The sequence below is a fragment of the Microcebus murinus genome, chromosome 5 (assembly GCF_040939455.1).
Source record: "Microcebus murinus isolate Inina chromosome 5, M.murinus_Inina_mat1.0, whole genome shotgun sequence".
NCBI lineage: Eukaryota > Metazoa > Chordata > Mammalia > Primates > Cheirogaleidae > Microcebus > Microcebus murinus.
In genome coordinates this window covers 50,554,772-50,580,276 of record NC_134108.1, presented here as the reverse complement: position 1 = coordinate 50,580,276, position 25,505 = coordinate 50,554,772, and the positions used below count along the sequence as shown (strand labels likewise).

The following is a 25,505-nucleotide window of genomic DNA, read 5'->3' as shown; positions in this document are numbered from 1 at the left end:
TCCGAATACTAAATAAAACATAGAATTGAAGTAGTGTTCCAGGATTCTATTATGTCTGTAAAAAGTGAAAGCACAATGAATTTTCAAGTAATTAGAATATCTGTACACTATATACCAGATCCTTCCTGCACACATGCAGTGGCACAAGCAAATGATGCACAAACTTTTAGTGGGTAAAATTTCTCTCAAATTCCCAAGCCCAATCATAGAAACACACACGAACACACACACACACACACACACACACACACACACACACACACACACACATCCTCTCTCTCTTTAAAAATCTTTAATTAGGAGGGAGGAAAGGCCATCTTGGTAGAGAAAAGGGAATGTAGCCAACCCTGTTTTTATCTTGCCAGGATAAGGAAATGACCTATTTGCACCCTTGGTGTCTGGCTGTTGCATGCAGTGCATGATCAAAGAAAGACACTTTACCAGGGAGAAGGTGCAGCTGTCTCTCTCCCAGACGGGGTGAGAGCAGGGGCCTCCTGAGCAGGCATATGGGGAAGAGGAGTAGCATAAAGAGGTGGAAACATGAGATTAACTAAGGCTGAGTTGAAAGAAAGAATCTGAAAATAAACTCGTCAATTTACAAAACAAAAGGCATAACATTTCAATCACCATCATTCCACCCTGAAAGCAGAGAACGAGGATTTCCACTTCCTCACGTGTCTTCCTTGTTTAGCAGGAGCCTCGTCAGCTAACGACAGCCCAGCCTGGCTTGTAAAACACACCTTTTGGCCTCCTGCTTTGGATGTTACAATAGCACTTAATTAACAAAAAGTTTCCGCCGTTAGTGAAAAGAAAAAAATAGCAGCAGAAGCCAATTATGATGAAATGATTTTTTTCAATCCATTTATTTAGTTCTCTTGTCTGTGAACAGAATAAAAAGCCAATTTATCCACAAATGTATTGAAAGTATAAAATCTTTATGTTAATAAAATTACTTCTAGGTATATACAGAAGAGAAACAATCTATAAACAATGTGTATAAAATGGAAATATTTGCTACATAACGTAACTGATAGTTCAAGTTTTCTCGAGGATACAATGAGAGGAGCTCTTTTTTTTTTAATCCTTAAGGGATCAAAGGTATAGCTGGAAAACGACAGCAAATTAGATATTGTGGCTTAGAACACAATGGGTAATAAAAGAAATCAAAGTCCCCCCAACCCTCTTGTACATTGGCAGAAACACTTTCAGTTCCTGAGGGGGAAATAAGTGTGACTTCTTGAAAGACCTTGAGGGCGTGTGATTGTGCTGGATGAAGGCCAGGAACAGTATTTCTTTTCCAGAGTTGAGTTGCCTTTCTCAAGCCTCTAAACCACGTTTTCTTTTGGGAACTATATCATCATCTCCCCGTACGCAGACACAAGCCACTTAATAGTGCACACATCTCAGAAGACTTGTAAATGTCTAAAAGCAAAACCCCAGACACACTTCTGTTGCAGGTCACTTTCCCACTTCTTTGATGCTGGCTGGGCCGTCCTCACTTCAACACAAGGCTGTGGCCTGGCTTTCGCCACGAGGCAATGTGGTCAGTGCTGAGTGGGCCTGGGCAATGCTCTGTGTTCTGTAAAGAACTGTGGCATTATTGGAATTGTTAGTGGACATCAGAGGGACTCCCTGCAGATTGCAGGAGGCAGTGTGACGGGAGAAGCAGCATGAGCTTCTCAAGAGGTACATGGACTTGGCTCCAGGTCACTTGACCTTCAAGGGCTGAAGGTGTTTAATTTAGGTTCAAGAGGCCCATCTGCAGGACATCAGGGTGAGTCACAGAATGGAACACTCTGAAGGGAGAACACTCTTCTTCCCAGTCTTAGGCCCAGGGCTGAGAGGGGTGGACCTTGAAAAGCAAAAAGAGCAAGTGGAGATGGGGCAGGAAGCGTGACAGAGCCACAGGATGCTGTGGGCGGTGACAGCTGGACCGTGGAAGCCAGGCAGAGGTCAGAGCTGCTGGGCTAGGGGGCACTGAAGCTACTTGTTAGTTCTTTCTTTCTTTCTCCATCTCCTCACCTTCCCAAAAGGCATGTGAGCTAGTGAAATGGACAAAGACAGAAGAGCGGAAACAAAGAAACATGGAGGCAGGAAGAGAGAATAAAACAGGAAGTAAAAGGTAAAACGTAAAAGGAAAGGAGGGCAAAGTGGTGCTCACGTGGCTTTGAGGAGGAATTATGGCCCATGCGAGAGAGGGATTAGGAAACACCTGGATGAGTCAGAAATGAGGAGAAGCAGAAGCTGGAAGTCATCAGGCAGAAGGGGAGGAACCAGTAGCCCTTGGAGAGCTTGTTTCTTTTCATTGCACCATGTTCTGCCCCCCACAGAGTGATGTGGACCCCACAGGGGATGGGATGGAGAAGGTTCTACACTGGAGGTGAGCTGTGCAGGTGTCCCCCACGGCTTATACCCCCTAACTCTAGGTTTCCAGGGGTCTGGGTGTGAGGGTAGTCTCTGTATATTTGCAACATTTGCAAAATCTCACAGTATCCTCAGCTTCCCATGCCTAAAGATGCATCAACAAGATTACCTTAAAACGAACAGGTTGAATGTTATATACATCCAGATGATGTTGCCCTTCAAGGTAGTCTATATATTGCAGCTCCTTATGCTGATACCTGCCTAATATATAACATTTCCATTGCCATCATTCCACCTCACAAGCTCAGATAACAAGTTAGCAAATGAGTTACGGCTGTCATTGTTTGAACTATTTGAACCGAGTAAGGAAGCACACAAGAAAAAGACAAGCTAATGTGCATGAAGATATGGCCATTTTAAGTCTCAAATTGACTACCCACATTATTCCCTGGACATGACCCCAGTGGCTTTGGCTTCCTCTAAAAAGAAAAATATAATCCATCCCCAAAGGGATGATGATGGGCTTCCAACACCACTTTGAAAAAAATGTATCCTAGCTTTTAAAGATAACCCCAAAAGAGATGTACTAAAAATATTCTGAGCAATGACCTCATCCTTGGGACATGTGTCCAGGCTTTTGAGGTAATTTCTTTGAAGATGAAACACTCTAAGCTTTTTGGGGAAAAAAGTTAGTCACATCATTCTGTTCTTAAGGCTCGTATGTAACCATCTGGAGGGAAAAAGAGAACCCCCTGATATTTCCAAATCTACTCTCCGGGGAGGAGAGGGGTGAAGACTGGGAAAGGACAGGAAGGTTCCCTTTGCTCCACCCGCCGTGGGCTGCGCGTTCTCCACCTGCACGCGAAGGCGCTGTGCCGAGGGCCCAGCTCGGTGACCTGCCTCTCCAAGGAGAGCAAGGCATCGGAGTGCAGAGCTCAGGGACCCTCGCAGAGAGCAGCTTGCCCTCCGGGCCCAGTTAACCAGCCACTGGAAGCCTTGGTCTTATTTCTGAGAGGTGTCACGGATTGAGAAGGAGAAGGAAAAGATGGTTTAAAAGCGAAGCTGTAAATAATCAGTTCTTACCCCCTAAGGCTGGCAGTAGAGCGCAAGGCCAGGCAAGGCAGAAATGTGGGAGTGAACTGCAGGCCAGCGACTGAGGGGCTGACCTGCTTGTTGGAGCGTTTGCAGAGCCAGGGGGAATGGAAGGCCTCACGCTCTTCTGTCCCTTTGGCAGTTCTCCTTGCAATAAAGACAAAACCTGGGCGTTAAAAAAGAAACTGGTGGCTTTTGGGGGAAAATATAAGGCCTGGTTAAGCACTCCATCATTCACTCAGCCAGCTAACGAGCACTAATGAGGTGCCTTATACACGGCAGGTGCTATGCAGGGTGCTGGGTAGTATCTGCTTTTCCCAAGTATCGCGATTTAAGTATTTTCACAGAGAATCTCTCCATAATCCAAAATTCTGTCCAAGCAAGCTACGTAAACTACATGGCACGTGTACTTTTGGGTCTGATTTCTGAGTCACTGCTGGATAGTTCTTCTGAACAACCAGAGGACACTCCAGGAAGCAAAATCTTCCTTTACAACCCTTTCTCAACCTCCCCCAATCCCCACTTTTTGTTGCATTTACTCACAAACGCACAAATACGTGCTCACTCACGCATATGCGCACACAGGCAGGAGAGCTAACTTGGGCTTGGGTTCATACACTGCATAACTCTTTCACAAATTCACGGCAGATTGTGTTTACTTTTCTATCATCAATCATAACTTGTTTTTGTCTAAACGAAAGCTTCCTTAGTTCGTTATATCACAGATGAGTACAATTAAGATACAGGCCTTGAACATCTCAGAGTGTCTTTTTCACAGTTGTTAACGAGGCGTGGGACCTTATAGATTTATTCATGCCAGTTTATATCACTCATATGCTTATGTGACCACAGCCAGATTTATAACTGCACTGAAAATTATCCCAGGCCACTCCAATTATTTGTGTGTGTGTGTGTGTGTGTGTGTGTGTGTGTGTGTGACCACAAAAATTTCACTAGAGTTTCAGGACAGGGCTGATGAATCTGATGGCCATGACCTGCCTGAGTCCCACATTTATATAAAGTGTCCACCCTGCCATCGTAACCCAGCAGAACCTATTGCTGGGATCTACTCACCAACGTCAATTTGTATTATAGGTGTGGTTACTGCACGGACAAGCTCTGTCAAAAAGAGAAAGATTTCAGAGTTGGCTTCATCTCAAACGTCTGTGTCTGATTCACAGACATCTGTGTCTCCCTGAGAAACAACTTTTTTACAACCAGAGCCATCCAACAGAGAAATAAGCCACTTCCTACGGGGGTGAACTCCGCACAGTGGGAAGTGGGCAGGCACTGCGGGGAAGGGTTCCAGCCCCGGGTGGGGAGCTGGAGCCTTCCTGAGAGTTGAGGATGCTACGTTTATGATGGAGGTAGCCTTCGGTCACACAGGATTGTTGTAAAATGACACCTAGGGAGGGTCTGTTGTTTCATAGGGAGGTGTTTGGAGAAGCAAGGCTTTGGGTGTATTCCAAAGCTGGATACGATGGAAGATGTTTATGTTGGCCTGTGCAACAAGCATCTAGTGCGTGGAACCAGCCCTATGCCCCAGGCCATGTGGAGCACCATGGGAGCAGGTCCGAATGGCATGTGCAGACCCTTTGAAAAAAAGATGCTGTTGTCCCCACACCGCTCGGCATCATTATTTACACGCCTCCTGAGCCAGCTCCATGGCTCTTGGCTGTGTCTCTACCCTGCTAGTCCTCCTGTCCTCTCCTCTCAACACCAACCCGCGGTACAGCACCCTCGCGGGACCTGGGAGAGGGCCCCTCTGCAGCTCTCCCTGCCGGCTTCTCCTCGGGCGGGAATCACCACCAGTGCTGAGCCTGACGAGAACCTCCACGCTCTTTATGTGGGACTTTAAAAGCACAGATCTGGGGGCCCGGCTTGGGAAAGCAAAGTGAAGAAAAGCAAATCCTCCTCTAAAAGTGTGCTTTTGCCCAGAACTGCTTCTAAGTGAGGGGAAATTGTTGCATCCTGGGAGAATCGCAGTGAGCGTTCTCGTCCAGCGCGGGGTTTTGGTGAGGGCTGTGTGCGATACTGCGACCGCAGAGGAATGCGCCACAGGAAGCGTCCCAGATGTTGCTCGTTAGCGTCAGAAAAAATTACACACAGTAAATTGTTAGCAGACATGTTTTCATAATGGTTAACTGGTGGTAATAAATGAGAGCGAGTCTCTTTCAAGTAAATGCTAGATTTCCAAAAATCCAGCTTCCAGTTGCCCGTGAGGGGATCATCTTGGACACGGATACCACTGGGGGGGACACTGCTCTTCTTGCAGCGGCAGGGCGGAACGCACAGGTGCCGTGGGGGGGGGGGACTCGGCATTGCTGCTGCGCGGGACATCACACAACGGAGCAGCCATGTTTGTACCTCTGGATGTGGGACCGTGCGCTGGACTCACCTCTGGGGTTCTCAGTGTGGTCCTCTCATGCCACAAGGGGTATGGGCACATGGCAAGGCAGCAGGAGAGCCAGGCAGGTACTCGGTTCTTGGAGGGTTTATGATAAACAACAACAAAAAAACCCAAATCGGACCCATGGACAGATTTGCACCACTATCCTTAACAAAATATTTCAATTTTTTAAGAAAACTCATCTACTTCACAATCCCATGTCTTGTTATCTGAAGTTTTAAAAAACGGGCTGAGTGCAGTGGCTCATGCCTGTAATCCTAGCACTCTGGGAGGCTGAGGCGGGCGGATTGCTTGAGGTCAGGAGTTCAAAACCAGCCTGAGCAAGAGTGAGACCCGTCTCTACTATAAATAGAAAGAAATTAACTGGGCAACTAATATATATAGAAAAAATTATCCGGGCCTGGTGGTGCATGCCTCTAGTCCCAGATACTTGGGAGGCTGAGGCAGGAGGATCACTTGAGCCCAGGAGATTGAGGTTGCTGTGAGCTAGGCTGATGCAACAGCCCTCACTCTAGCCTGGGCAACAAAGCAAGACTGTCTCAAAAAAAAAAAAAAAAAAAAAAGAGTCAAACCGCCTCCCCCTGTACCCCTGTACCCCCTTGGGGAAGAGTGGAAAAGGTGCCCTGCCCAACAAGGTTCAGACAGTGACACCTCCTGCCGCTTGTGCACATGGAAACCTGGCTACTGCTTTAGTAAGAGCAGCATATTTCCATTTCTCAGGACCTTCTGACAATGACTAAATCGGAGTCCCTGGCCACCTCTCGGCATTTCCAATTATCTTCAGAGATTTGATAAAATTTTCCTAAAAGCACCTCAAAAATAATTTTAAAAATAGTTTTAATTGAAAAAAATAAGAAATATTCCATATAGCACATAAATACAAAAATAGGTTCTTGCAGCACAGAGGGCTGTTAGGATAGCTGCTCTTTCATTGCTTCCCTAAGAAATGTATGGCTTCGTCCTCCCTCACTGGTTTCCTTCCCAGGCAAACTGGTCTTAGCCCAGTATTCCTTCCCAGCAGATTTAATACAGTTGGTTCTCCTGAGTTTGTCACTCCTTTTTCCTGCTGAGAGGGGAAAAAATTGGCAGCCCTGCTGAGGGGAAATGATGGGAGCCCGGTGTAGTCTCCAGTAGGTGCTGCACGAGGCCCCCAGGACAACTGTTCCCACTGTCACCCGCAGCTGCTACGGGCTTGGCCTGTCCAGTCAGCGCCGGAGGGGGTGGGCCCAGGAGCCCAGAGTAGTCCGGGTCACCTGGCTGCCTCCAGGGCACACCCTGCTGGCACAAGAGGGGACACCAGGTAGTGGCAACCAGTAGGAAAACAGAGCAGGTTCTGCCTCTGTGTCACAAAGCTGGTGGACATTTGATACCAAGAAACGCAATAGCTAGTACACTCCCAGCCACTTCCTAAGGCTCTTCCAACTACAGTGTCAGGACACACACACACACAGACAAAACCCACATCTTTCACCTAAAGTCTTTGTGAAGGGAATAATGTGCTTCATAAAATAAAATATTTGAAAGGCCTTAGGCAATAGAATTGTCTCTTGATTTTTTAAAAAAGCATTTAACAGACAAGTGTAATTGGAAATGTTTGGAACATGAACACATGCGCTAATTTGGAATTATGCAAAACTATATTATCATTCACTACAACCTGAAGCAAAGCTACTGCAATGGAATGACAAGTACCCTGTCTGTACAAGCGTGAGGCCCCCAAGTAGGCTCTCGTTTGGACGAGAGTGACCCACAGGGCCTGATGCTTTAAGGTCCGTTTAAAGGAAATGGCCTAGTGTGTTTTACATTTGTGAAGCTATTTAGCCTTCTGGTTTGACAAGATTTTTGAGAGGGGTGAAAATTAATTATAATTGCAGTAATGCCACGATAATTTGGTCGGCTAATTGCATCTCAGTGCAAAAACAGGCAAGGAAGAATTTCCTCCCCAGGTTATTCTCTGATATGGCACCATTTATTTTAAGAGTAATGAGATTTTTAAAAAGTCAAACCTTAAATATCATGGCTTCAGCAATCTGTCCTGCTTAAAGTGTAACGCTAAATTAGATGGCACCTCTGCGAGAGCAGCTCCGCGTGAACAGGGATCCGGTTTTCTCCCATGCTTGGAATGGGAGCATGTCTCTCCCCGCAATACTGCTCGAGGCATCTCTTTGACATTGTTTGGGGCTGATCTTAATTTGGGGGAGGGCACCAATGTTCCTGACTTTTCAGTGAGGGAGGCACTGGTGGGGGTGGGTAGGAAGTTTTGCAAGCTTAGTGTTGGGAGTCACTGAACAAAGCATCTGGCGATGGAAGAGGCACCACGAGCGAGCGCAGGAGCACTGAGCAAGCACCACCTGGGTCGTTGTGGGATTTTCTCATTATTTTCACACGGGCAGTTCTAAATACACAACCTGGGCATGGCTTTTTGAGGGAAATTATCTTAACTCTAGACCAGCAGTGAGCACTTAGGATTAACAAACTTTTGAGGGACAATGTCTATTGCTTTAAAATCTTGAAGACTCTGTCCCAAGGTAGTTTTGTCATGGGCTGAAACCAACAGAGCTTCTGCAATCTGACAACTCACGCTCAATTCAGTGGGCAGGTTTAGGACTCTCTCCTCCTGCCCTTGTCAGGCTCTCTCTAGACCTTGTCGGTCTAGCCGCCCTTCCTGTGTCTCAGAAGGAGTTTGCTATGATGTGCTTTCTTAAAGACTGCACATCAAAGTGCGCCTAAGAGCAGGGCGTGGAATATTTCTCATAGTCCTCCTCTACACTCTAGCTGATTGGTAGGCAATCGATTTGCAGATCTACCCAGGGCTGCCCGCGAGGTTGCACAGGTCATGTTCTGCACGAGGGCAGTCGGTCGAGGGGGTGAGATCCCAGCCGGCTCCACTTGCCAGCTGAGACCCCTGCTCAGGCTGCAGCCTGGGGGAGCCTGTGCCTTTCCTGATTCACACATGGGCCAAGAGTCAGCCTCGACCCCCACCCTCCCTCCCGGATCACAAAGTCTGACATTCACCTGCTCATTGCCAACACTCTAGGTGTTCTTCCAAGGACGAGGTTACGCTCAAGGCAAAGGTGAATTCATTTTGAAGATATGTTTCCTGTTCTGAGAGAAAGAGGAGGAAAAGAGAGAGAAGGAGAGAAAGGAGAAGGATGAAAAGAGCGGTGGAGAAGAGGTTTCCCTTCTGCCTAGTGAATTGTGGATTCATTGTCCGGCTCCAGACACAGCTGCAAAGGGGCAGAAAATCAATTTTTTCTATTACTCCACGGTGAGGAAGGAAAACCTATTTGTAAATTGAATTAAACCCAATAATAGCATGTCTGTATATTTGTTGAGGACTAGAAAAATTAGCCACAGATACAACTACATAATCTAGCAGTGTAACTAGAAATCAGCACTCTCCCATTTCAAAGCTTAATTGAGACATTTTTTTTCTTTTTCTTTTTAAAAGAAACACCCATGGCTAAATGTCACTAAGATTCTTCGGCATGCCAACACATTGACCCCTCAGTAAGGACTCTGGAAGGGAAGGGGCTCCAATGCCCCGTCTGGGCAGAGCGTGTTTCCAAATTCTTGCCTTTGCTGCTTGGGTATCAGTCAGTCAGTCAGTGATGACTGGATGTGAACTAGAACCGTCTAGATGATGGTGTCTTCCCAAGCTGTACTCTGTGGTGCTGAGTGGGGAATAAATTCCCTGTTTCTGTGTAGGCTAGATCTTGTTCACAGCAACCAACCCATCCACTGAGCACCGTGTAATCAACTGCAGCCAGAGAGGGTCCTGAAGTCTCATTAGCAGTCTGCCCTCTAGTGGGGCAACACGGAACTTCAGATAACCAGGAATAGAAAAGATCTTTTTTTTTTTTTTTTCATTCTCTTTCAGAGAGCAAAAGAATTCAAGTTTTCCGGATAGTGCAAGGTGAGGCAGTCATCCCCAGAGACAGCTTCCAGAGCTGAGTCAAGCAAGGCTCACACTGGTAGGTACCCAGGTCAGAGTTAGAGGCAGGTGGTGCTGCGGTGTGCGTCCCTATAGAGCCTGCAGGACAAAGGTCCTTCTTACGTCCCTTGAGGCTCTCCTTGGCATTAGCCTTCAGTCCCCGTTCTGTTGCTATGCAAATGGGACCAACTCTACGAGCAACCAACATGTCAGGGATGTTATAAATAATAGGCTTTTCATAATTTTTCTTTTTTTTTTTTTTGGCAAATCATTAACACAGACGGGCCTTTCGAAAAAGGCCGCATTAGATTTATAAAAAGGCAAAGATGCACAAGTTGTATAAAAAGACCAAGTCTTTGTAGCTGTTAGTTTTAGGAGGAGAATCTATTTTGTGATGTTGGCTGGCTGTTGGTAAGGCAGAAGATAATCTTGATATCTGTTGTTTTGGATTTTGCTTCTATCTTTTGAAAAACTTCAGAACTTGCCTTGCTTCAGTTTGTCAATGTGGTAGCAGAGTTTCAGTGCAGGTCCCAGCTTCAGGCCCAGGTACTTCATGATCATGTCACTCTTCAGCAGCAAGAGCGCATAGCCATCAATCTCCTGGTGGAACAGGATCAGAGAAAAGAAAGCCCAGAAGACGGTCAGAATCATCAAGCGGTGGCCAAGGTTACGGTGGGGTCAGGGGACGTGGCAAGGGCATGTGGATTTATTTAGATAGCATATTCTGTCTCTTTTAAAATGTTAAAGCAAACAAATACAATGTGCTCCTCTTCCGTCCTCTTCCCTGTCTCCCGGGAGTCATCCGATACACTGGATCTTTCCTATTCCTTTCCCTCCCTCGACTGAAGGAATCAGACATAGCCCCACCTATGTTCCCAATATCCCACATATGAGGTTCATTGCCTCATCCAATCTCAGCTAAAGGAGAAGTATCATCCCTCAGACCCTGAAACTAGAGGTTACCTTTCTATTCCAGACTTTTCATCTGTCATCCCACTCTCTTGTTTCTTTTCTCAGTGGGCCCAGCTACCTTTAGCTGATTACGAAACTGCCCATTACACTCGATGAGGGATTTCAGGTATGTTTAGCCCTGTCAATAACACCAGGTGGAATACACTGAGTAATGCACCTGCTTCATCTCAGCATTTAGCACGAAGAACTGCTAATGGAGTGAGCCGATCCTCTGAGGTCCTGTTACTGCTCCTACTTGTGTCTGAAAGTGGCAACCCTCCAGCACGCATGCTGGATTCACAGACCTCATGAGGCTGGGTTTCCTCGCTCTCCTAGAGTGCTACCTTCAGGTCACTGGAGGCGAAGGGTAGAAATGTGGGGTGCTCAGGTGGGGAGAAGAGAAAAAGCTACAGGACTCAGGGAACTGTGAAGCCCCTCTCATTCACCTATCCAGCCAGCCAGTATGGACAGAGCACCTGCACTGCACCACTCACTCTCCATGTCTTTGGCAAAATGGCGGAGTGGGCAAAGCTCATTGGCGAGCCCCTCCTAGGTGCCCCGTTTCCTACTGTTCCAGACTCCTACCGTGTCCTACCACCCTGGAAGAGAGCTAGACTCCCCCTCTCCAAATCTGTCTAAACATAACCCTCTCTGTGGTCCTTGCTTGGTCTCAAGGCCCTGTTGTTAGGAAAGGTCAAATATGTGCCGGATTAATGTGAGTGTTGAGCTGGATGAGGATTCTCCCGGGGTCTGAGAGCATGATTTCTATGACAGAATCACCTTGTAAAATGGGAAAAAAGAAAGAAAAAACGATGCTAACTGGTAGGCAGAATAATGCTCCTTCCACTCCCTACAGGACGTCTACAGTAGAATCCTGAGAATCTACCAATAAGTTAGGTCACATGGCAGAGGGGAATGAGGCCGTCATCAGCTGACTTTAAAGTAGAGAGATTAGCCTGGATTATGGGGGCGGGTGGCAAGATAAACACGAGGGTCCCTAAAGTGGAAGGGAAAATCAGCGGAGAGAACCAAGGGGGTGGCAGCTGGAGAAGGACGCAGCTTGACGTCACTGGCTTTAAAGATGGGGGGGGGGGAACGTGGACCTAGCAGCGAGAAGAGGAAGGCAAACACGGGCTCCCTAGAAGTCCATAAAGGAATGTAGCTTTGCGGACACACCCAGCGCCTCCACAGCCCTCCGGGTGGGTGACAGCAGTTACCCTGACCTCCCCTACTAGCCTGTAACTGAGCCCAGTGAGCCCGTGGCAGACTCCTGACCTACAGAGCTGTAAGGTAAACAATTTGTACTGCATTAAGCCACTACGTTTGGTTAGTGGTGATTTGTGATAGCAGTGATAAAAAGCTAATATTGTAAGCTTGTCAGGTAAAGTATTAATTCTTACCTTTAAAAAAATTTACCATCTTTATATACTTCAGAGTCTCCTAAATAAATAGAATAATATCTGATAACTGAAGGCTATCTATGAGCTGGGCACCATGCTGAACACTTTATGTGCATTTTCTCATTTCCTCCTCAAAGCAGTGTGGGAATAGGCACTGTTACAGTTTGCCTGGCATATTGTAGGTGCGCTATAAATGTTTGTTGCATGCACAGACAGACGCATGGATGGGCAGGAGAACAAGCACTCCTGATGAAGGCCAAAATGAGAGAACAGATGGGACAAATATCTCTTAAAAATAAAACTAAGTGGTCGTTCTGCTCTGAGAAGCCTGCGGTTGCATCTGCCCCTCTCATCTCTGGCTCCCTTGTGTGGGGGGTTGCCCCTAGGGCTTGGTTCATGTCCCCCAGCATGCCGCAGCCCCCAAACCTCACCTCCCTCCATCCCTGTGCCCCCGGCCCCTCCCGGCCAGGCCCCCACTTGCATACGTGCTTCCTGAAGAGCTCCACGTGGGGCCCCAGAGCCTGCGGGTCGGCGTCTTTCACGAACCTCACCACGTCCTCCACGGTCCAGTTGTAGGGGTTCCTGCTCCGTGGCCGCCTGGCGTCCTGACCATCCAGAGAAGGGCTTGAGGCTGGGTGGAGTGCAGAGAGGGAGCCATGAGTAGGGGGACAGGCCCCCGCACCTCCCCGATGCTGCCTGCCCCACCTGGCCTGGGCAGGGCTCCTCAGTGCCCTCAATCCAAGGAGGTGGCCCAGGTGACCCCCTGTGACAGGGAAAGGCTGCTCTGTCAGCAGCCTGGAGCATGGAAAGCTACCCCCGGAGGCAGTGCCCACCCACCCTTGCAGAAGCTCTCTGCTCTCCCCGAAATGAAGCATTAGAAGGTGGATTTCCTTCAACAGGCTGAAACTCTGATCCAAGCTACAGTTTCCAAGATCCTTCCTGCTCAGTTGTCTCTCAGTGAGCCCAAGGCCTCCTGTGACCAGGTACTGGGGGACCAGGGCAAGTGTGCTAAGTGAGTGTCCAGATGGGCCTCGTGGTGCTGGGAGGCCGATGACTTTGGGTCCTTTCTGCCTCACTGGCTTCACACTGAGATGATAGAGACTTGGCAGAATTGAGGTGAATTTTGGTCCTCATTCTCAGTCTCTGGAGAGTACAAATCTGCTACATCATCCTCGGAACTACCCCTTGTCTGCACATGTCCCAGGTACACACTGAGCACTCCACAGCCGCGTGGGTGTGTCAGAGCAAGTGCCCTGACCTCCCCCTCTGCACTGTGAACTCCCTGACCACAGGGCCTGACCCTGTGCCTGGTCCACAGCTGGTTGCATGAGCGCCATTTCCCATGCAGCAGATGAAAAGGCTCAGGGCAGGTGAAGGAGGAAGACAGTAAGGAGTTCTACGCCTGGTAATATTTAGGGGCTGAATTTTTGTGTGTGTATGTCCCAAACTAACTCTCCTTCTTTCCCTAGAGCCAGCTTCTCCTCCTATCTACCTATCTACCTCCTCCCGTTCCTTTGCTCCCCACATTAATGATTCTGAAGCTCTTGGGAGGAGCCTCTCATGTTGGTCTTCCGCCCCTGCTGCCCCAACCCCACAGCCTCTCTCCCAGCCCCCCGCAGTGGTTTCCCAGTGGGTCTCTTTGCACCATGACTTTTTCTTCTAGCATGCACAGCTGCCACTGCCTCGTGCTCTCCCCGAGACTCAGGTCCATCTGTGCCCGTCTCCCGCTCACACTCCCCACGATCCCCCTTGCTGTGCGCTGCGTCCCACTCTACCTCAAGGTCAAGGGCTCTCTTTGGTCTCAATGTATCTTTCCTTCCTAGATGGAGGAGGAGGAGAGCTCTGGAGCCAGAGAGAGCCAGGGACAGACCCTGGAGCTGCCCCTGCTGGTGGTTTGACCAGCACCATCTCAGCAAGTGTGAAGGGCGGAGCAGCCATGAGGCTGGGATGTCAGGGCGCCCTCCCTGCAGCCCTGCTCTCCTGTGCACCCTGTCTGGGAGCGCTGGCTATGGCTGCATGTCTCCTGAGCTTCCCTCTCCACCTTCAGCTGGTGCTTTGGCCTCTCTCTAGAACACGTTTACCTTCCTCCTTCCCGCCGGCCTTCCATCAGCCATCAAAGCCCAGGTAACACCCGACGCCTTCATGAGCAACTTTGCTGTCTCTGCAGCCTGGATATCACCTTCCTCCCCCTTTAACGTCGAATCTTTGTTCTTAAAGTGCTTCCCACTTGTAATACAATTATTTATGTCCTCCTCTGTAACCCTGAGTTAGGTTCTAATTTCCTGAGTATTCCTGCCCATTCACTCCACAGACGTTTACTGAGCACCTCCTCTGTACCAGGTCCTGGGCGAAGTGTTTGGTGAAAAATGCAAATATGATCCTGTCATTACAGGGGTTATAACCATCGAGTCCTCCATGGTTCTGAGCAAACACACTGTCACACACCACATGATGACTCGTTGGTCACTGACAGACCCCATATACAACTATGGGCCCATAAGATGATTATGGAGCTGAAAAATCCCTATTGCCTCGTGGTATGTGCTACAATTGCCTGCATATCTGGTACAGTAACATGCTGTACAGGTTTGTAGCCCAGGAGCACCAGGGTAGCCCGTTTGGCTCAGGTGTGTGGTAGGTTACACTATCTAGGTTTGTGTAAGCACACTATGTGTGTTCGCACAACAAAATGCCCAGCAACACGTTTTTCAGAACATATTGCAATCATTGAGTGAAGCATGACTATATTTGTAAATATGAGTTCGATAAATGTGAAATTAATCAATATACTTTGCAGAAACCGTGTAGGTAATGTACACTGAAGCCTTGTGTGGGTAATTGTTAATCCTATCGTAAGGCTAGAATAGCGAGGCTCTGAACAATGAAGCAGCTTCCCTGCAGAATAATTCTAAGAAGGTGAGAAGTCTTCACTTTTGTTTCCCTTCTTTAATCGCAGGGTGTTGTGGCTTTACGGTCTCTTTTCCCTCCTGTTTTTAACATGCTCGAGAAGTGCACGGTGCTGTATTAGCGCTGAGAGAAATACAGCATCACATTTCTGAGTCCGTCCTAAATACATAATGGTTCAGTGGAGAATTGCATTTACTTTGAGATTTTTCCCTGCCTTTTCCCCATCGGACCTGGAGGGGTCCCATAAGGTGGTTTGGCACGGGCCATCTTGCTGGGAAACTGTTAATGCACCCTGGAGCCCTCTGAATGCTGATGCATGCTTATTAAGGATGATTTCACTCCATTTAAAGACATCTGCACTCAACATGAGGACGAGGAATCACGGAAATCGCATTTGCCTTTGGATCCCGCCCCATCAGAACGTCGGCGTTAATCAGAGTGATAATAGATGCTCTGATTACAAAGGCTGGAAGTCTCTAGTGCCAAGAATAATTTTAGAGTGATCAGAGCAGAGGTCAAATCTAATTTCCTGCATTTGACAGGAAGGGGAAAAAACCCAGACCAATTAACAGGATCAGCCAAGGGAGCCGAAGGTCCTCTGCGCAAGGTCCGGGAATGCTCTCCCCTCGGCCACAGCTGCGGCTCAGCACAGGGCCTGGCGTGTCTTTCAGGCGGAGGATCTCAGGTGACCTCTGTGGAGAGGAGAGACAACTGAGTCGGCAGAGCGGGCTCCGTCCCTGGTACCTGGCGCTTGCTGTGGGCACTTCTCGCTTTTCCAGGACGGAGCGGCCGCAGCCAGGGCCTGCAGAGTGTTTCCGAGGGGCCTTTTAGTCACACAAGACAGAGAGCAGCAGGAAGCCCAAGCCACATCTTGGGAGATGTTCCTGAGCCAAAGCACATTAAGTCACTCTAGAAGGAAGGCAAATAGGACTTTCCAGCGGCAGGCTCGCAAAGCCTTTGCAGTGATCCGTGCTCGCAGAGATAATAAACACACCGGCCCCTCCCCCTCCAGCTGCGGCAAAGGTGTCCGGGAAGACAGATGGGTCCGGCCTGCTGTGGCCGGGGCAGGCAGATGTGACAGGCCATCGGTAAGACGTGATGGATGTGAAGAAGTCTTGCTCCCAGGCACACAGAGCTTGCTAAGCACTGGCCAGACACGTTTCAGAGAAGGTGACATTCTCCATCCAGCAAGGAGAACTTTGCTTGGTCATGTCATTCTCTGGGGGCGGCCGGGGACATGTGAAAAGTGAAACCCGGTTATGAATGGATGGATAATTACATGTTGTTGTTGTTTCTAAAGCTGAGCTCACATTTACCGGAAACAGGATAACCATCCGTCGGTGTTTAAAAGCAGTCCTGGGTGTTTTCACAGCATGGTTACTTGTGTCACTGTCTGTGAATCTCTCCCTTACACATCCACAAGTACATACATACACATGTAATTTGCTTTTGCTTGTTCACAATTCAGGAGAAAGGTTTTTGCTACCAACGGAGTCACGTGGGAGGCTGGAATGAGCCAGGAGCTGGGAGTCACAGATCCCTGCCACCCACCAGCCGTGGGACCTCTGTGCGCTCCTCCATGTAAGATGAGGGCCTTCGCACGGTCTCCCAGGCCCCTTCCTCCTACGATGCCGTATAACCGCTGTACCCCAACAGGCTGCTGACACTGAGGGAGTTGCCTTCTCGCGCATCTGAAGGCCTCGTCAGTGTGCCCACGTGCAAAACACACCTGATGAGGAGCCATGGCCGAGCCAGGCTTCTAGTCCCTTCCTGGCTCTGCTCATTCTCTATGGGCCTAGTTTTCTCCATCTATAAATTGTGACTGCCATTTGTTGTTTCTTAAGAGCATTGTAAGCATCAAGTGACCATGGGGCTCAGGGCTGGAGCCCGACAAGAAGTGTCTTGAAGGGAAGGCTGTCATCTTCCGTGGGGACCCGTGTGTCCTGGGGCTGCCTGTGAGCTCCTGAGGCCTCTCAGTCTCTCTGGCAGCTGGGCTGGTTTGGAGAGGGGCGGGAAGGGGAGGGGATGTCTTCTCAGCGTCTCCAAGTGACCCGGTCCCCCTAGAGTGCACCTTCCTAGAAACAGGCCATGTAGTGTGTGTGCGGAGCCCTGGCTGGCCCGCGATCTGGGCAAAACTAGATGGTTTGGAACAGACCAGGTGGTTTGTTTTTCATTACTTGTGTCCCAGAGTTTTCAAGACACCACGAGGCGAGAGAGACAACGGAGAAGAGAGTGTGGCCAATCCTTAGATTTCAATCAGGTTTTCCTTTAAATTCTTCCAGACCAGCTGGCCTGCCTGCGCGAGGAGGGAGGGTGCCTCTGGTGACAGGGAGAGACCCCGGGCTGGGAGTCAGGCTGGGCTGAGCGGGATTCCTCCTTGGCCACCAGCAGACACTGCGACCTCCTGGCACGCAATGTACTCTCTCCCAGGAAGCCTCTGGCCACCCCTCCTCCCATGGCCCCTCCCTGGCCACCTCCTGCCGCCGTTCTAGGCATCTGCATGACCACTTCTCTGGGAAGCCTTTCCTGTCTCCCAAGAGCAGGCTCAGCAACCCGCTGCACCCCGACTCAATCACAGCATCCACACTTTTCCTTTGAGGCAGTAATTGTAATTAAATGTGTGCAATAACTTGTTAGCGTTTGTCTCTCTGGAATTGCATGCGCTCTGAGAACAGGGCCCATGCCTGTCTTGTCTGAAGCTCCATCCTCAGACCTGAGAGGCACCCCTGGCATATTGTGCTCGTATCTGCTGCTGCCTAGGACTGACTGAAGCCTCTGTCAGTTGCCTTGCCTCTAAAACCCTTACCTTGTTGGACGGTTGCTAGGATTAAATGGCATAATGTAGTAGAGCACTAAATGATCAGAATTCATCATGATGTGTTTGCTATTCTTCTAGTTATTATTATTATTATCGTGCCATTCCACAAATGGCCAGGAGATCCATCGTCCTAAATCCTATGGCCATCGTCTCACTCACCTGTTCAGAAATGTCTGGTTTACAATTACTATGGAGTGAAGCCCACTCTGCTTGGTTGGATCCCAAATCTTCCAGCATACTTTTCCTCAGTGTCCCTGCACAAGCTCTTTTCTCTCCCCAAAACTAATCAGTGCTTGTCATACCCTTGCCCATGCCACCTCCTCCCTAACAGTGTAGTCCTCATTCTTCTTTTTCTGGCTGACCTGTCTCTGTCCCTCACCGGGTGCCATGCCCAATGGAAGCAGAATCCAACCCACGGGAAGCTTTTGGCTTGTATTAGCAATGTCAGATTTACTTTGTTTCTTGATTCTGAACCTTGGACCTCGCTGTGGTTGGGAATTCTACAGTACATCCTGCTAATGCAAAAGTCAGGAAGGTTTTGCCATCCAAAACTTCTTTATATAAAAGCTCTTGGTGATTATATCTTGGATGAGAGACAGGGAAGAATTCTCAAATTTTCACCAGAGCATCAGCAAATGCCGAGGAAGTGTGCCCTGTGAACACCTCCCTTCGGAGGTCACTGGCAGCGGAGAGAGGCACAATAAATCAAGACTGCAGGAGGCGAAGGTAAGTATCACGTGAGAGAGAAGGATGAGAAGTTTGCCATGTCATCAACACTTACCCCCTGCCTGCATCCTTGTGTAGTTTTCTGCCTTCTGTGGTTTTAAACTATTTTCTTTAACACCATAGGGGGGAAATCCATTTCCAGGTCTTTCCCAGGGTTTATGACTTGAGTCAAACCCTCTTACAGAGGTATGGTCTCTTGATGACAACTGCTTTTACGTGGGTTGCAATTTCAGAGCAATATTGAGCAGTCCTTTGGGCAGGGGGTTGGGGGGTGTGGGGGGACGTAGCCTTCTAGAGGGCCTGCCGCAGGCACCAGGCTGACAGCCAGGTGAGAAATGGGTGAGTGGTTTTCTTTCCCACTTTAATATACTGCCACTCAATTTGCCATGGTTAATCTCCATGGTTTCTAAACATTTTAAGCTGTGCCAATTTTGTTCAATCAAAGCACACATAGAACCCCAATTTGCGCATGTGACAAGGCCCTGGTTAAAGACAGACAGGCGTCCTGGAGTCCTACATGCTCTCGTCCCTTCTTCCCCATCCCCTAGAACCTCAAAGGAACCCCTTGAAATCCATCAAGCATGGTTTGAAGATCCCTGATATGGCTTTGAAAGACACAGGCCTGGGAATCAAATCCTGGCACCTGATTGACTATTTCTTGATCCTTTCTTTATCTTTAAATTAAATACAATAATAACTTCTTCTTATAAATAGTAAATTAGAACTGTAACAAATCATAAATAATGTCTGGAAAGTATCTGTTCCCATAGTAGGTGCTCAATGAATAACAGTATAATCCAGGCCTCAAGCCCCCTTTGCTGGGGCTATGGGGTCTCAAATGTGAATGATGGACCTCACAAAGCTGAGAGTCTGGTCCTTCTTGTAGGATGGGACACAGCAAGTCCTAGAGATGAGGAAACAAAGCGCCATGGGAAGGAAAGAGGAAGGACTGAACATTTCCAATCAGGAGGTGTGGCTGGGCCTTCCAGTTTTCTATCCATTTTTTTCCCACTTCCTCATTTGTAATAGAATCCCTGATATCCACCCGGAATCATGGTTGCCTGGAATTAAAAGCACATTTCCCAGCTTCCCTTGCAGCGAGTGGCCAATGAGATGTAAGCGGAAATGCTGGTGCTACTCTCTGTCCCCTTCTCCCCACTTCCTTCATCTTGCTGCTGAGAATGTGCATGGCTAACTGGCTGTCTGGTATCCTCGGCTTCATTTAGCACTGGTTAAAAGGAAACTTTGTGCATTAAAGAGTTAATGCACCTACAAAGGGTGCATAATTCCAGTTTTCTTCAGTGTGCCACAGAGGCTCTACCATGGGCATGTAGCAGCTTTCCTCCAAGGAGGTTGGGTGGCTTTTTGATTTTTAAACATGCCACAGCCCTATGGGGTCCTGCTGATTATGAACAACTCTGATTTTCAGGATCTCAGGCAAGGTTCTCTCTAATAATTCTTATTGATGTGCTCAGAGTGGAGGGTAGCGGGCTCTAGTGAGATATTTTCTCTGATCTCACCAAGATCCTGAGAGGCAGAAGGCCTGAGCTAGGGGGGCTTCATGGGATGTCACCAGCTGACAGAGAGAGCTTTCTCATGGCCAGTGACTGAGGGAGGGTGAGGGAGTAATTCCAGGAGAACGAAGGGCTGGGCTGTGGGTAACAGTGAAGGGCAGAAGAACATCCTAGGACTCAGCTGGAAGGAGGCAGTGAGGGACTCGGGGCACAGGAGCTACACTGAGCCTCTCTGAAGGTGACCCTACCCCAGGGTCACCAGATAGACTGAGGTAGGGAGACAATTCTTGAGTGGGTAATAGACATTCTCTCCAACCAAATCGTGCCACCCTCTCACTGCTTGCAATCCTTCACTTAAGACATAAGGATTTTGCCAACATGAGTGGGAGAGAGAGAGCAAATATCTCCTTTTCAAAAAGAGGCATCACCTTCTGGATTATAAGTTAACCCAATCCGCACAGTGTCCTGTGATCGCCACCCCAAGAACATGGGAATGGGTTGAGAAGAGGGTAGGAGAAAGAGACACTTAAAGGGCAGAGGGACACCAGGATGAGGGTTTTGACAAGCAGGGGGCGCCGGGAGGTACAGTCATGATGAACGTTTATTTTACACCTAGCACATGCCAGATAACTGCACTCACTCTTGGGACAAACCTATGAAACAAATCCTGCCCCCTCATTTACTTGAAGACGTTGGTTAGTGCCAGGTCTTGTCCCTTTCTCTTGTTTTTAGAAATCGGATGAACAATGTCTCTCTGCTTTGGGAAATGGTGCTCTGCCCACTTAACTTCCACCTGGCCCATGGCCCCGTATGGCAACGTCCGGGACTGGTCTGCAGGGAGCTTCTTCACCTGGCAGTGCTCAGCCGCGGAGCTGATGGGCAGGGATCTGTTGGGGTCGTGTTAAAGTGACCCACTCTGTGACTACTAACATTTATCAAGCTCTTACCACGTCCTAGACCTTGGGCTAAATTCGCGTGTGAACTTATTTAATCCTCCTGCCAATCCAGTAAGGCAGGTGCTGCTATTATTATTATTATTATTTTTTTTTTTTTTTGAGACAGAGTCTCACTTTGTTGCCCAGGCTAGAGTGAGTGCCATGGCGTTAGCCTAGCTCACAGCAACCTCAGACTCCTGGGCTTGAGTGATCCTTCTGCCTCAGCCTCCCGGGTAGCTGGGACTACAGGCATGCGCCACCATGCCCGGCTAATTTTTTTATATATATATCAGTTGGCCAATTAATTTCTTTCTATTTATAGTAGAGACGGGGTCTCACTCTTGCTCAGGCTGGTTTTGAACTCCTGACCTTGAGCAATCCGCCCGCCTCGGCCTCCCAAGAGCTAGGATTACAGGCGTGAGCCACAGCGCCCGGCCTCTGCTATTATTATTATTATCCCAATTTTATAGGTGAGGAAACTGAGGCACAGAGAAGTTCAGACTTGCAAAAGATCACAGGGTCAGTTATCCACTAGGTTCTATGGCCTCTATTCATTAACAAAATACTGAAAATGATTTTTTAAGACGTCAATCAGAATGGGCTCCAAGCTATTCCTGTAATCCTGTATCCCTCTGAGCACGTTCATAGGCTGCATGCCGACAAGCTTTCTTCAGCAGGCGAGACCGCAGTGTGTGACAGCCAGCACCATGGGAATTTCGCCGCACTCTGCTTGTGCCCGTGTATCTGTGCACTCTGCTTGTGCCCGTGTATCTGTATCCTGCAAGTGTCACCCATGATGCAAGAGACAGTTCTTTACCAAATCTGATGCTTCTTTTTCCTGAGCACAGAGCTGTGGGCCTCCCAGACCCCCTTCCAGTTCAGTATGGCAAAATGACCCGCTGTTGACAATGGGCAGCGAGTGGGAGTGACACGCATCATCACTCCAGGGAAGCATGTGTGCCGTCTCTACTTCCTCTCCCCCTTTCTATTCACTAGATGGGGCAAGGACACTGCAGGGCATGGCAGAGCCACTAAATGCACAGAGCCTGGGTCCCTAAATCGAGTTGCACCCACCAACTAGGAACATCTACCTTGGACACTTGAACAAAACTTTCTCTGGTATCTGAGCCCATATGGATTTGTAAATAAGTAGATTTGGAGTCTACTTATTCCTACAGCCTAGCCTACCCTAATATATCATTTTCTTTGCTTATGGTCAAAGGTTGAGATTGGCTGTTTTTGAGAGCAACAAAAATCCACGAAGAGGCTAATGGAAACTTCTAACTTCCCGGAGGTCCCATGTTAAGCAGCCACACCCCCCTCCCCCATATGCCGTGGTGCCAGGGCAAGAGCAGAGCAAGTTGAGTCAGAGGGAAGCTGGCGCAGGCATTACATTACCACATTTGTTTCCTTCCAGAGTGGTCCCGTTTCTCTTGGGGCTCGAGGCTGGGGGCCTCAGCCCCAGTGCTGGGGGGCCTCCAGAGGACATGGGGCTGATGCGGGGGCCACCAGCGGTCGTGGCAGGGCTTCCCCCAAGGTGACCGTCTCCAGAGTTCTGCCTCTTGCAGTACAGCGAGGAGGAGGAGGGCAAGGAGCCCCTGTGGTTAAAGGCGGAGGCAGAGAGGTCCACGCCGTAGCGGTTCATGCCCACAGGGTCCACCCGGCACTCTTCGGTGGCGACGGTCTTGGCTAAGCAAGAAGGCAGAGCAGAGAAGCAGAGGTCAGAGAGCAGTTCAGGGAGCTACTTGGCCCTCAGTCTTGGCAAACCCTGCCCTGGCAGCACAGTCCCCACTATCGGTGAGGATGGGAGGAGAGGAGAATGAACCCCACCGCATAATTGCAAATAGCACACCTGCCAGCAGATTGAGCACATTTGATAGGAACTGGGAGACGTGCCCCTCCATGTTTAGAGGGAAAAGTGATAATTTTGGCTATAGATGACTTGAAATTAAAAACAAAACCCAGGCCGGGCGCTGTGGCTCACGCCTGTAATCCTAGCTCTTGGGAGGCCGAGGCGGGCGGATTGCTCAAGGTCAGGAGTTCAAAACCAGCCTGAGCAAGAGTGAGACCCCGTCTCTACTATAAATAGAAAGAAATTAATTGGTCAACTGATATATATATAAAAAATTAGCCGGGCATGGTGGCGCATGCCTGTAGTCCCAGCTACCCGGGAGGCTGAGGCAGAAGGATCACTTGAGCCCAGGAGTTTGAGGTTGCTGTGAGCTAGGCTGACGCCACGGCACTCACTCTAGCCTGGGCAACAAAGCGAGACTCTGTCTCAAAAAAAAAATAAATAAAAATAAAAACAAAACCCAGCTCTTCCTCCCTCGGTGGCCTGCCCTCCTGGCAGCCTCTGCCGCCTTCTCTTGCTCACCACTGCCTCCCTCACCTGGCCCAGGACTCCGGGGGGGGGGGGGGGAATCAAGCAGGAGTCACAATGCCCCAGAGTTAAGAGAAACAACTTGGGCCTGGGTGGTGACACAGGGTGCCATGGTGCTTTCTCCCCACACTTTTAGTCCCAATACACATGAGGGCAGCCACCCTCCGCCACAGCTAACAACCAGGGATGCAAGTGCTGATCGGGACAGCCCCAGAGTCCTCCCCAAACCCTTCTCGTGAGAGCTAAAGGGCCAGTCTAACGTGCAGGGAAGCAGAGGCCCTGAGGAGTCTGCCATCCTCATCATCACCTCACCGCAAGTCCCAAGTAAATTTAAAATCTACACTTGTAAAGCTCAACTTTGCAGCCTGTTGAACTCTATGAGCTATACCTGTGGCCAAATAGTGGTTTTTGTTTGTTTTGTTTTTATGGTTTTTTTTTTTTTTTTTTACAAAGTCCAGAGGAATTAAGGGGATCAAAAGAAAAAGGAAACTATTCCAGTGCCCTCTACCTCAGACAAGTTCATGTCTACTTAGCCACATCAATAATTATCTGTATGCTAGACACTATCAAAACAGATCTTGATATTCCCAAAGAAAATGCAATCAGCCACAAAAAAAAATCAATGGATTCTCAAAGATTAGCAAAGGAAAATACATTTGAGGCCCCTAGATCCAGATGTTCTCTCCATGTGTGGATTCTTTCCACAATGTAAGTATGGAAGATTAAGACTTGATTTTATCAGGGGAGCTAGCAGATCTTCTCATAGTTGAGGACAGACATGGAACTTGCCTGGAAATAAAAGCCATTGCAGATGGGCTACAACTAAAGCAATGCTTAGAGGTAAATTTATAACTGTAAATGCTTATATTAAAAAGGAAGAAAGATCTCAAATTAAAAGCCTAATCTTCTATCTTGACACTAGAAAAAAGAGCAAATTAAAGCAAGCAGAAGAATGAATAGAGAATTCAGCAAAAAGTAATTTAATAGAAAACAGAAAGAGAATGGAAAAAAATCAATAAAATCAAAAGCTGATTCTCTGAAAAGACCAACAAAATTGACAAGCCTTTAGCTAGATTTTTCCCTCTCCTCACAAAATAAGGAGAGAGAAAAAGGGAGAGAGAGAAAAAGAGAGAGAGAGAGAGGATTCAAATTAATAGAATCAGAAATGAAAGAGGGGATATTACTACCTATCTTACAAAAATAAAAAAAATATTATTAAGGAATACAAATGCTCTTTGAGTTACAATGTGATTATGACTGAATAAATCTATCAGAAGTTAAAAACATCATGTCAAAAATATATTTAATATACCTAACCTACTAAACATCATAGCCTAGCCTACCTTAAACATGTTCAAATCCTTACATTAGCCTTCAGTTGGGCAAAGTTATCTAACACAAAACTTATTTTATAATAAAGTGTTAAATATCTCATGTAATTTATTGAATACTATACTGACATTGAAAAACAGAATTGTTGCATGGCTTCTTGAAATATGGTTTATACTGAATGTGTATTGCTTTTACACCATCATAAAGTCAAAAAAATCATAAGGCTAACCATCTTAAGTCAGAAACTGTCTGTACTATAAAACAACTGTATGCCAGTAAATTAGATAAACTTAGATAAAATGGACAAACTACTAAAACTGATTCAAGAATAAATAGACAATCTGAGTAGACCTGTAACAACTAAAGAGATTAAATTAGTAATCAGAAAAGTACCCACAAAGAAAGCCCAAGCCCAGATGACTTCTCATGTAAAGTCTATCAACATTTAAAGAAAAAGTAATACTAATTCTTCACAAATTCTTCCAAAAAATAGAAGAGGAAGGAATACTTTCCAACTCATTCTATGATGCCAGCACTACTCTGATACCAAAACCAGACAGACACAGCACAAGAAAACTATAAATCACTTTCTCTTATTTATATGGATGTAAAAATCCTCAATAAAATACAAGAAAAACTGAACCTAGCAACATGTAAAAAAGATTTATACACCACGACCAAGTAGGATTTGTTCTAGGAATGCAAGATTGATTCGACATTTGAAAATCAGTTAATGTAATAT

The 25,505-nt window shown here is 47.8% G+C and overlaps 1 protein-coding gene across 3 annotated transcripts in view; it reads right to left on the bottom strand.

Moving 5' to 3' along the window:
* Nucleotides 1–914: 914 nt before the first annotated feature.
* SCML4 (Scm polycomb group protein like 4) overlaps nucleotides 915–25,505 on the bottom strand; it is a 106,197-nt gene continuing 81,606 nt past the window's right edge. For all 3 annotated transcript variants that reach the window (XM_012753216.2, XM_012753218.2, XM_012753222.3), the window contains 3 exons: nucleotides 22,450–22,740; nucleotides 12,637–12,782; nucleotides 915–10,400 (listed from right to left, as the gene is read on the bottom strand). In XM_012753216.2, the coding sequence (XP_012608670.1) occupies nucleotides 10,275–10,400; nucleotides 12,637–12,782; nucleotides 22,450–22,740 (563 nt within the window). In that variant the 3' untranslated portion in view covers nucleotides 915–10,274. The remainder of the gene's footprint in view (nucleotides 10,401–12,636; nucleotides 12,783–22,449; nucleotides 22,741–25,505) is intronic.